The sequence below is a fragment of the Canis lupus genome, chromosome 1 (genome assembly GCF_003254725.2).
Source record: "Canis lupus dingo isolate Sandy chromosome 1, ASM325472v2, whole genome shotgun sequence".
Lineage (NCBI taxonomy): Eukaryota > Metazoa > Chordata > Mammalia > Carnivora > Canidae > Canis > Canis lupus.
The window spans coordinates 16,684,171-16,696,580 of record NC_064243.1 but is presented as its reverse complement, the minus strand read 5'-3'; the positions used below and the strand labels follow the sequence as shown (position 1 = coordinate 16,696,580).

General features: G+C 46.2%; 1 protein-coding gene across 1 annotated transcript in view; it reads right to left on the bottom strand.

Annotated features, from left to right (window-relative positions):
* Nucleotides 1-6,852: 6,852 nt before the first annotated feature.
* Nucleotides 6,853-12,410, bottom strand: part of CCBE1 (collagen and calcium binding EGF domains 1) — a 227,104-nt gene continuing 221,546 nt past the window's right edge. The window contains exons 10-11 of the mRNA XM_025422130.3: nt 11,870-11,905; nt 6,853-10,990 (exon numbers count right to left, since the gene is read on the bottom strand). Coding sequence (XP_025277915.1) covers nt 10,757-10,990; nt 11,870-11,905 — 270 coding nt within the window. The 3' untranslated portion in view covers nt 6,853-10,756. The remainder of the gene's footprint in view (nt 10,991-11,869; nt 11,906-12,410) is intronic.

Here is a 12,410-nt window from a genome sequence, read left to right as displayed (position 1 = left end):
AGAGAAAATGCTCCCCTACGTCAAGCACGGATTTTTTTTTTTCAAGCACGGATTTTATCTTTGGTAGAAGGATGCCTGTGTAGCTATGAAAGCCAATACCCTGGGGCTACTTTTGTTTACTTGGGACAACCAGATCAAATCCTATCGAGCCAATGCCTTTCATCCCACCTTGCATGAATATTTATACTTAAAGTGTGTACCAATCAGGTGGGTGGCATTGGATCTCAGCAGCCAACAGCACCACAAACAGCCCTGGAGGAAAAATGTACTTGGCTGCTGTCCTAGGAAGGCTGTTTTGCAGGGACCTCTTTTTGAAATGTTTTCCAGCTGTTATTTCCTTTCTGAATAATCTGAGGCTAATTCAATTTGTGGCACCTTTCTCTTTTCCAGATTTTCTTTTTTCAGGAGGCAAATCACCCACATATGGCTTTCTATAATCGCATAGATGTTCTGCTGGGTTTGGCTGAGACTTTTACTGAGTTGTGAATAAATGACCCCGCTGGAACACTGGAGTGTTATCCCACATGACATGGTCTTTCATTACATGGCAAGGTGGCAGCCTAGCAAGATGCTGTGCATTATCTCCGGAATGCTGGGGGTAAAGAGATCTACAACCTTCTCTGACCTGACTCAGGGCAGATCCAGCACATTACTGTGTTACTGTGGGGGAGAAGGCAAAGCAGAGAGAGCCAAGAACGCCCACAGATTATAGTTAAACAAACACCCAAACAACAAAACTTAACTTTGGAGACAGTTCCATCCTCATAGATCAGAAAAACTATAAAGCAAAATATGACTCCATAGATAGGACTTCCCTCCTGGCCTAATCATTGCCCCACCCCGTTCCCATTCCCGGCATGGCTGGCAGTGATGTTAGAGACAGATGCTGATATAAAGCCCTAGGAAAACAGACTAGAGAAGAAATGAGAATTTAAAATGGGGCAGCCCTGGTGGCTCAACGGTTTAGCACCGCCTTCAGCCCAGGGCGTAATCCTGGGGACCTGGGATCGAGTCCCACGTCGGGCTCCCTGCATGGAGTCTGCTTCTTCCTCTGCCTGTGTCTCTGCCTCTCTCTCTCTCTCTCTCTCTCTCTCTCTGTGTGTGTGTGTCTCTCATGAATAAATAAATGAAATCTTAAAAAAAACCAAAGAATTTAAAACGTTGTCACTTTGCTGGAAATGGATGAGAATTGGGAATCCCTGAATCATCTGGGGATGCTGGTGAAGACCACACCATGTGGAACAGGAGCCAAATCACACTTGGCTGGATTGACGACCTACATGGGCTTCATTTCTTCCTTCCCGTGTCTGGGAACCAGCCTGCCAAATATTAGCAATCTGTGCCAAGGCCAGGGCCTGTGGAGGCAGGGAGGCAATAAACTGGGCAAAGTTGTGTCTGCTACCCTCCCTCATTCTGTAACCAGGGGTGTCCCCTTCCTCCCTCTAGATGTTCTCTTTCCCCTTCAGCTGGCTCTCAATTTGACTCCTGATAAAATGTTAATGCAGAGGTAAGTTTTATTAGATGCTATCTCGGGATGTGCCAGTTTCCAGGGAAACCACCTGCATGTGTATTTAAAAATTATCAGGCATGAAGGATTGGATAATTGAATTATAATAGCCATATTTGCATTCCTGGTTCTTGTTGGAGTTCTAAATGAACTGATTCTGATCTGATTCTCTCCTGCTCCTATCCAAAGCCCAGAGCAGAGACTCCCGCGTGACAAATGAGAGTCTTTGCCGGTCACGGTGTGGTTCACGGAGCAGCAGCAGTGACCTCCCCTGGGAGTGTGTCTGAACGCAAATCCAGACTCTGCATTGCCCACGTGCGCTGAATAAGAATCCTCATTTTCCTAGAGTCCCCAGATGATTCTTACGACAATCACGTTTGAGAAGCCCTGGTTAAGCAAGTGGGTTTCAAACTGGGCTGCTGCCACCTATTAGTAAGTCATGAAATCACCTTCGTGATTGTGACCAGGATTTTTTTGAATGATATCCTATAGAGAACATCCAAGAGTGTGTCATACACAGGAAGGGTAAGTATCGTGAAACTTGTTTCAATTGTAAATATTGGGTCATTGTGTAAAACGTGTGGTTCCTCCCTTCCCTCACCCCTGTGGGTCACGTCAAAAGCACTGGTCCCATGGTCTGGCTGGCTACCTGTGCAGGTCTAGGCTTTACCTTTCTTTTTTTTTTTTTGTTTATCAAATAGGCTTTACCTTTCCATCAAGTTCACACACCAGGAAGATATCCGCAGCTCATTAACTTACCCACCCCCCCCCCCCCGCCAACCCACCTGAAGGGAAACATGCTTTCTTGTGTTTTTTTGTTTTTTTTTTTTTTTACCATGAACTTTTACTAGAAATGGTTGTGTGCGTTGATCAGTGACTATTTAATAGGGACTCACTGGATATATTCCTTCTAGAAAAAAGAGCTCTGGGCAGCCCGGGTGGCTCAGCGGTTTAGCGCTGCCTTCAGCCCGGGGCGTGATCCCAGAGACCCAGGGTCGAGGCCCACGTCGGGCTTCCTGCATGGAGCCTGTTTCTCCCTCTGCCTGTGTCTCTGCCTCTCTCTCTCTTCTCTCTCCCTGTGTCTCTCATGAATAAATAAATAAAATCTTTTTTTTTTTAAAAAAAGAGCTCTCCTGAACGACAGCATATTTCTTTTTATTAATGCATTATTGAATTGGTTATATATAATTTTTGAGTCTTGACTCCTAGTTTTCTTTGGACCATATCTAGCACTAAGTAACTATACTAGCTTTGTTATTCTTTCATCATTTCCTTGAGAATAAATCATATTTCTATTTTATGTATATGGTCTCACTGTGTGCATTTGCCAGTCACCTCACATCAGAAGGCCAGAGAGGTAGTCAATCCAGCATAGATTAACATACGAACATACGACCCCTGGCCTTCTGTACCATGGAGAGCCACCCTATGAAGTCATGTGTGATTCCAACATGGGGGCAGAATGTGGGGCCGGCGGCTGAGCTGTGTGTATCCTACAGGGTTAATCTGACAGTGAACTGACGTTTGCTTTGAAATACAAATATGAATGTTTTAGCTTTGTGACCTTGGGCAAGTTTTGTGACCTTGGACAGTATATGTATATAAGACGGATAATGAGAGTAGCCAGCCTGTGGATTTTGTGATGAATGTGTAAATTCTATCAAATTCAGTAGAAAAAATATTGGACTCCCTCCATATTCTGAGCATGTTGGGAGATGTTGGGAGTATAGTAAGGAGAAATAAAGTTTCTGCCCCTGAAGGATTTCCAGTCTCCCAAGGAAGCAGACAACAGATGAGCAACAAGTTCTTACAGAGGCTGACGGTTGAGAAACAAGGCACTGGCTTCTACAGCCTCCCAGTGGGTTGCCCTTCTCCCATCCTTGCACCTTCCAGAACCCTCCATGGGTCCAGAAGGAATTACTAAGTCCTAGAAGAGGGCTGTAAAGTTCTACCCACACTGTGGCTGCTTCTCCAAGGCATTTCCTACCACCTCCCTGCATGGGTATGTGTGTATTTTGTCCCAGCCACAATGAGCTCATTGGCACTTTGTGAGCACACCAAGTAGGTCTGCCTCAGGGTCTCACTCAGATCTCTGTGTGGATCGTTTCCCCCCAGCATCTCGATATGGCTCACCTCTCCCATCATTCAGGTGTCTGCTCACAACCCCTCTGTTGAGGTCTCTCCAGAAGATCCCATCTAAAGTGTACCTTCCCACCCCCCACCACTGTCTATTCCTCTACCCTACTTTATTTTCCACCATAGCTCTTTTTAACATAGACACACATTATAATGGTAAATTTTATGTGTCAACTTGGTTAGGCCCTGGTACCCAGATATTTGGTCAAACGTTATCTTAGATGGTTGCTGTGAAGGTTCTTTTTTTTTTTTTTTAAGATGAGATTAACATGTAAATTGGTAGACTACACAAAGCAGATTGTCCTCCATAATGTGGGTGGGCCTCATCCAATCAGTTGAAGGCCTTAACAGAAAAACATTAAACTACCCCAAAAAAGGAATTCAGCTAGCAGACTGCCTTTGGACTGGAACTGCAACATCAAATGTTCCCGAGGTCTCCAGCCTGCTAGCCTACCCTAGCAACTTTGGACTTGCCAGTCTCTACGTCACATAAGCCAATTCTTAAAGTAACTCTGTATAAATACATACATATTTATATTTACCTATCAATATCTACCTATCTGTACACACATATTCATCCTATTGGTCCTGTTTCTCTGGAGAACCCAGACTAATATCTATTATTTGTCTGCCTGGACCAAAAGGCACACTTCATGAGAGCAGGGACTTTTATCACTACCATTGGCCCTCAATGCATTTTTATTGAAGTAGGCAAGAATTTCAGGTTTGAAAAGATGCTATTAAAGGAAATAAGCAGGGTGATAAAAGCTGATAAAAGCCAAAGATTAGTTCGAAAATTTCCTTCTTGTACTTGGTTAAGTGGTATTCCTCTCCATGCCCCCAAATTCATGTGTATCTGGCAACTGAGAATGTGACCTTATTTGGAAATAGGGTCCAATGGTCTCATATAATTGAGATGAGACCATTGGATGGCGAGCTGTCATCAGTAAGCAGTGTCTTTACGAGAAGAGAAAAGAGGGGCGACTGGGTGCCTCAGTCAGTTAGGTGTGCGACTCTTGATTTCAGCTCAGGTCATGATCTCAGGGTTGTGAGATGGGGCTCCACACTGGGCGTGGGGCCTGCTTGAGATCCTCTCCTTCTCCCTCTACATGTCCCTCCCCACCCCCAACTTGTGCTCTCATGCTCTCAAAAAAAAAAAAAAACAAAACAAAACCACAGACAGAAAGGAGAGTAACACATGAAGACAGAGACACGCAGACATAAAGGCAGAGCAGCCTGTGATGTTCGAGGCAGCAACCCCAAGGCTGGTGGGTCACCACGATAACCTGCAGAGAGGGGATGCCTGGGTGGCTCAGTGGTTGAGCGCATCTCCCTTTGGCTCAGGGCATGATTCCGGGGTCCTGGGATCGAGTTCCACGTCGGGCTCCTGCAGGGAGCCTGCTTCTCCCTCTGCCTGTGTCTCTGCCTCTCTCTCTCTCTCTGTGTCTTTCATGAATAAATAAATTTTTTTTTTTTTAAAAAAAGGACCTGCAGTGAGGCATGGACAGCTTGTCTCGCACAGCTTCCGGAAGACACGCCCCTGCTGACACCTCTGTGACACCCAGCGCCCAGACCTGTGTGGCACGACATCGCCGTTGTTTCAGCCCCCACACGTGCTGCTCCACTCGGGCCCGAGGAAGTGAGCGCCCCCCAACCTCCCACCCATGCCGATCCCGAGCCTCGCAGTTCAGCTGAGGCTGCCCCTGCGGTCCCCTGGCAGAGATGCCCTGCACTGAGCCCCCCGGCCCACTGAGCTCAGGCCCCCCACGGCCACCCTGTAACCTTGCAGCCACGAGTGAGCAGGTGATGGGAGTCTGGCTGGGGTTGCAGTTTCAGAAGCACAGCAAGCTTCTTCAAAACCTGAGGGTCAGGGAGGAAACTAGCTTCCAGTTGTGCTGGAATCAAGACCCCAGTGAAGGGGGTGAGAAGCCAGTCGCCCGGATGGGCCGTCCGGAGGCTGTGAGGAGCACTGGTGCCCCTGCTCTTGGTTTGCAAGCTGCTTTTTTTTTTTTTTTTTAAAGATTTTATTTGTTCATTCGTTCATGAGACACATAGAGAGAGGCAGAGACATAGGCAGAGAGAGAAGCAGGCTCCATGCAGGGAGCCCGATGCGGGACTCGATCCCAGGACCCCGGGATCACAACCTGAGCCGAAGGCAGGAGCCCAGCCGCTGACCCATCCGGGTGGCCCCACAAGCTGCTTTTCAAACTAAGGCTGGAGAAATTACATGTGAAGCCATCTCACAGATTTCCACCAATAGTTATTTCACCCACGGGATGCGTGAAGCCTTCTCTGCGTGGGCTGGGCACCTAAAGTGGCTGTGGGATGGGTGCCGCTGGGTGCTGGGTGCTACTCTGGGAGGGCGGGCCGGGGAGCGCGGCGGTCCTGCTGGCCTGAGCTGTGGCTGGCTCTTGAAGCACGTGTCCCTCCCAGGGCTAATCACAGTCTGTAATTGCATCTTTTCGTGATTAATTGATTTGCCTGGGAGGATCCCGCTCTGCTTCGCCAGAGATCCCCAGGAGGGCGGGGATTAGGACTTTCTGGTTCCTTGTTGTGTCTGCAGCGCAGAGCACAGGATGTAGCTTACAACAAGCGTCGGATAAATATTTGCTGAATGGAAACGAGATGTAGAAATCTAGGCCAACCTCAGGATGTTGAAGACACCCCCCGCTGGTGAGCGCTGGAAGTCCCTTAGAGGTATCCTCCCTTTCGATTACACCACTCCACCTCCCCTATGGCCTAATTGATGACAATTCGCTTTTTCTTGTCTTCACATAGGGGACTTCGGCTACCAACTCAAGGGACTTCCTCCTCACCCCCTCTCTTTTGGGTAGTCAACTTTTATTTTTCTCCTCTGAAGGCAGCCTTATGTGGAATTCTAACCCAGAACCAACTGAGAAGTGAGTTGCTCATAGTACAACAGGAGCAGCGTGCAGGACCCTCACAGGCCTCTCCAATGATCCCCCGAGAGTTCCGGTTTGAAGAGCCCACTTGGTGGGGGGTAGTGGTTCCCCAGAGCATCCTCCCCAGCTGGACATATGGGCCTTTCGACCTTGACTCAGATTCAGATGTTCTGTCCACACTCAGACCCCAGGAGGTGGCCCACCGGCAATGCGCGTTCCAGCTCTTGGGAGAGATGTCTCCATCTCCTTGTACTCCTCTCATAAAGACAGAGACCGAGAGTCAGGACAAAACACAGGACAACCACATAAGAAAAATAACTTTGTTATTAAGCATATATAATCTCATCAAAAGTACTTCATAGTATCACATCCATAACTGTTTTGAATATTAGCTCAACTGTGATATGGACCTGTTATAAATAATGAACCCAGCTACTGAAGTATAGGACAAGTCACTGCAAAATAACAGTCGTGACACACACAGAATCCTCTAGGGCACATGCTTTCGGGATCTCATAAAGAATGCTGAGGGTCTCTGGGGGATGTGTAAAAGGCTCTTTCGTCTATGCCTTCCCTAAAGCCGTCATATTTTTTTTTTTTAAGGAACCAGTGAAGTATAAGATTTTATGCTTTAACAATTCCAGTCATGTTTTTTTTTTTTTTTTGCTTCAAATGGAAAATTATTTTTTGATTTGTTGGGAAATATACATGCTGACCGTGCCAGGAAAAACTTCATCTCTTTCCCTGAATTCATTATTAATAACTTGAGATGGCTCTATTCTATTAGTTGTTTGGCCTGGATTCCTATGAATAAATTTCCTCTTCAGGAAGGTTATCTGAAAGATGTCAAGGTTGCACAATGAGGCTGCTGTCTCTCTGTGACAGGCCGGCCTTGGGGGAGAGGGGGAGGGACAGCGATGCCCAAAGTATGACAAGGAATTTGCTCTTGGTGCAAGGAGATGCCTGGTGCCTAGTCATGGCGATGATCTTCCCCTGCCTGCCTGGAGAAAGCCATCATAAGGCAAAGAGTAGTTGTGAATCCTGGAGAGGGAAGTATGATCAGAGCCAGGGTGCCCTTCACCTGGTGTTTGGTGGGTTAATACCCCTGCCCCCGTGCCAATGCACATTTGTTATGTGTACCTGTTAGGCTATGGGCCTACCTGAGTTTATACAGTAGAAATGACTTCAGCCGGTCAGTTCACTCGGTGGCGGGTGTTGGAATGAACACAGGACGAAGAAGACAGCATTCCCTTTGTACCCCCCCAAACTTTTTGGTGTAGTAAAGCTTATAATTTCTCCTTCTGGAAATGGGGATGGAGGAGGATTTTCCTAAACGAAAACGGATGCCCTCCTTGCACTATTTTCAATAGCATATTTTTTATTCCCACAGCTTTCTAAAAAAAAGAGCAATTATGAGGTCTTATTTTAGATTCTATTTATCAGGGTGCAAAAAAATGAAAGCCAGTATTTCTGCTAAAGGGCTGAGAAGATGTGCAAAGATCTTTTTTCTCCCCATAAAACATGGTGCAGCTTAGCAAAGCTGTGGCAAATTTTATTCCCCATTAGGTTCTGAGAAGCACTGTTTAGACAGTGAGCTTTGACGTCCTGTCACTAAAAGATACATGAGGATTAACAGTGATTTTGCCTTATCTTCGAAAAGTATAATCTGGGCTTACAGGGTACCTACTTGTTCCTGGGTAGCAGTCCAAGGTTTGAGAATCTCAGGATGAACAATTATAAACTGACCTGATTTAGCAGATGGAAAGTATATAATACAGGTTATTATGTATTTTGCTGGAGAATAGCATATAGAATAGGCTCATGAATCCCAGATATTACTTCCTTCAGTTCCTTTTAAAATATATTATTCTAGTCTCTGGTCAAACATGCAGTTTGGTTGCATTTTATGAGCATGTGACAATAAAGAAGTTTGTATTTCTAAACACAAATCCTCATTAAAAAAAAATCAAAGATGGACCTAATTATTTCTCCTAAGGCCTGTAAATAATTTTCTTTAGCACTTATCCATCCACACCCTTTAAATATTGTGTTCTGCAAACAGGCAATGTTAAATGCATTCCAGATGGGAATCAACAGCTGCTTAGCTCAGCTCTCAGTGAACCCGAGGTTGGTAGGGCTTTTGCGGTGAAGACTGAACTCTGGAGAGACGGAAGGTGGAGGGAAAATGCTAAAAAAGGAACGCTGAGAATGCGTTTGCTCGTTCCTGTGACTTTCTGGCAGACTGGCCCTGGGGATTTTGCAAGAGGAAGAAACAGTGGAGCAAAGGGTCTGCGAAAAACCCAGCCAGTGGCTGACTGGCTATGCTTCTACCTTGATGGCAATAAGGGACGGCAGGCTGTTGTCATGGGAGACTCACAAACAGAAGTCCTTCCTCTGGTTCTAGAGAAAGAAGATTGAAAGGTGGCACACGCTCACCCACAGTGGCTCTCCTCAACAAGCTTTCCCAGGAGGAGAGTTAAATGACGGGCAAAATGGAAAAAGAGAAGTAAACACACATGTCCCAGAAATATGGGGAGAAACCGCAGGGTGAGGAAGAGGAACCCCACCATGAGCAAGCATGAGTGTGACAATGATCATCCGTGAGGCTCAAGACAGAGGGGAGGGCTGCCGAACAGGTGGCTGCCTTTCTGGGTGGCAGATGCCAATGTGGATTCAAGGAAAACTGTGCAATCCCCATCAAAACCAAGAGATTCCTCAACAATATTCCAAAAGAGTGGATGCTCTTGCTCATTTCTTTGGGGGTTACTCTTGGTCCTGTTTCTACAGAACCAGAGGAAGTCTTTTCTGGAATATGCTTCCCTCTGGGACCCAGAGGTGTATGGGCGACCACAGACTCAACAGAAGTTTGAGAATACAAGCCTCTCCCGGCTGTTTCCCACCTCTGCTGAGGAAGGAGGATCCAGGAGAAGGCCTGTGAGAACGAAAACTTGGACTGAATGATGGAAAACTGGGGAAAAATGGGAATAGTGGGAAGGAAATTTCTGGCAACCAAGAAAAATTGTTATTTCCGTCTGCCTCCAAGAGAACTTCCAGTGGTGCATACTCTCTGTGTTGGCAAGCTCTGCTGGCCCCAGACGAGGGCTTCCAATTCCCAAGGAGAGCAGATTGACTTGGCTCTACAGAGTCCTTCGGGAACCTGCCCTGGGCTCTGCTTCTCCCTCCCCGACTGCCTCCTTCCAGCCTCCAGTGCACGTTGATCTAACCAGGATCATGGCCTAATGGCACCTCCTGGGCACCCAGGCAGATCCAGGCCATTCAGCGCATCTCCCTATGTGTCCACCACTCTTATTTAACCATTGGTGATTTACCGAGTGAGCCCACTCATGGGATCAAGTAGCTTTAAACCATCCTGGCAAACCAGGAGCCCATCATTCTAGAGGGGATCTGGGCACTTCATTCGTTTGCTCTGAGAAGAGGATTTAGTCCTACAGCTAGAGTAACATTCTTCTCTGAATAGGAAACTTACAGAACCGCATGGCCCAAACCCATAATAGTCATATTTGAATGTAGAATGTGGCAACTTTACAGGAGAGTAAATAGAGGACTATAATTTTTCTCCCTCTTCCCTAATCCCTGCTCCTCCTCATTTCCCTCCTTCCTTTAATCAAAATTGGTAAACAAGGTTGGACAGGAGGATAGACTATTTAAAATACATTAGATTGACAAGGAAAAAAAATATCTGCCAAGGTCAGATATACATGGTTGTTTTCCCCCTTTTAATTAAAGAGCCTAATTTTGATACTGAGTAGTAGTCTAGTTTGGACACATACTTTTTTTTTTTTTTTTAAATAAGTAACCTCACCTCTTCTCAGAGCTCACCTTGCCACTTTTCCCTTTTGGACCTTTAAGACCCCATGAGGGCCACTTAACTCAGAAATCCAGAAATTCCTAAATAAGAAGTAAAAGGAGACTTCGAATGTAGGATCCCTCAGCCCTCTGCCCCCCTAACTGTCTCTTGGAGGGAAGCATGTAAATTAGTGACTGACTCCCTCAGGTCTCTTGCAGGCGACTCTGAGAACAGTATTTGGAAGAAGAGCAGGAGGGAGAAGGCAGGAAAAGAGTAAAGAGATGAAAGATGTATCTTTTCTGGGTCTCCAGTGGGTTTTTTTTTTTTTTTCCTGTATATGATTTAACTGCAGGTGAAAACACTCCTTTTCCTCTCCTCTGGTGTGACGGATGATGGGATGTGCTAAGGATAAAAGTCTCTGGTGGGTCCCAAGTCCCTTGTCTCCGTTCTTTTCGGGTACTCGTCTCCAGAGCCGAAGTCCATGGTTTCTGGATAGTTGGAAAACTTCTGAGGTAAAGGGAACTCCTCTGCTGAAGAGTGTGTCCGGTGCCCAAATACTTTCTCCTGCAGCTCAGCGATGTCATTGCGGATGTCAGCCAGCATAAGTAGCAGGAAGTCGAAAGAACCAGGGGGTCCCTGTGCACATGAGAGGAGTCAAAGCCAGAAGACCACAGACTCAGTGCTGTGCAAAGCCATGGCTTCTATGGGCACCATGATTTGCTACTCCCCCTGGCTTGATGGCAACTATTTAGTTGATAACCCTGCATCCTAAGTGGAGTAAACGTAACACCTACTATAGTAGCCAGGGTGGGGAGGGGGGTGGTGTTCTTAAGATTGTCTTCTAATTCCTTCATCTTCTCTATGAGCTAGGTGACACATCATCTCTCCTCCCTCCTAATTCTCAGCTACATCAAATCTGGTAGAATGAAAGAATATGAGAAGAACCCTCCTACATTACTCTCCTGAAGAAAATGGGGAAGAGACTTATGGAGGTGCAGAGTAGTGGTTAAGAGGTTGGGATTCTATTGGGTTTGAATCTCAGCTCTGTCGCTTACTAGCTGGTCTTGGGCAAGTCACTCAATTTTTTGGGTTTCCATCTCCCTATCTGTAGAATGGAGATAATAGCACCAACATCATAGGGTTTCATAAGTGAACATTTAAATGAGTTAACATATATAAAAGGCCTACAGCAACATAAATGCTCAAATAGACTCATGGCCTACTGGTTTTTGTTTTTGTTTAATCCTAACAGAAGATCTTCCATGTAAAGATTAGCATGGGGGGGTGGGGACAACCAACCAAAAACCCAGAAAACAAATTTTAAAAATAAATCCCAACCAGTTCTTAAAGTCCTCCATGATTTTCCTAACCATGGAATTCGACTTGGGCAGGATGAGTGATGGATAGAAGGGGCTGGCTGTTGCTGGTAAGACCCACTTATAGGCTCATCAGAGCTACATCCCTGAGGACATTCCCCTGAGGGAGCAGGGGAGCGGGGCAGATAGTGCTACTTACTGGCGACCCTCTGGGTCCAGGTGCCCCTCTCTCTCCCTGCAAGCAGAAAGGTCGGATTAGCTTTGTGGACCACGTAGGATGCCACTACCACTCTCTATTTAGACCCCCAGCATCACCATTGCCCTGCACAAACAAGTATTTTCTATCAGAAACAAATACAAGCTTGAAGCTGGACTCAAGGGACCATTTATCTGAACAGAACCACTTGGGTCAAGTGTCTCTTATTCCGATGTCCCCCAGGGCCACGTATTTTCAGTCCAGATCTGACAAAAGGAATGCTTGTATTTCCAGGCAACGTGTGCAATAACGTACAAACTTTTGAAAGTAATGCACGCTGACTTATTTGAGAGGTGAGTAGTGGGCAGCTCTTGAAGTGAAACTATCCACTTGCTGAACATGGAGCTTTTCCTGGTCTTGATGCAAACATGTTAAAGGAGTGGGGACACACACCATAGCCCTGCAGGAGAACACTGCTGCATGGAGGCTTGTTTAAAATTTATGGGGGTGTTCATTCCTAGAAGTGGTTTTGATGGTTGTTTTT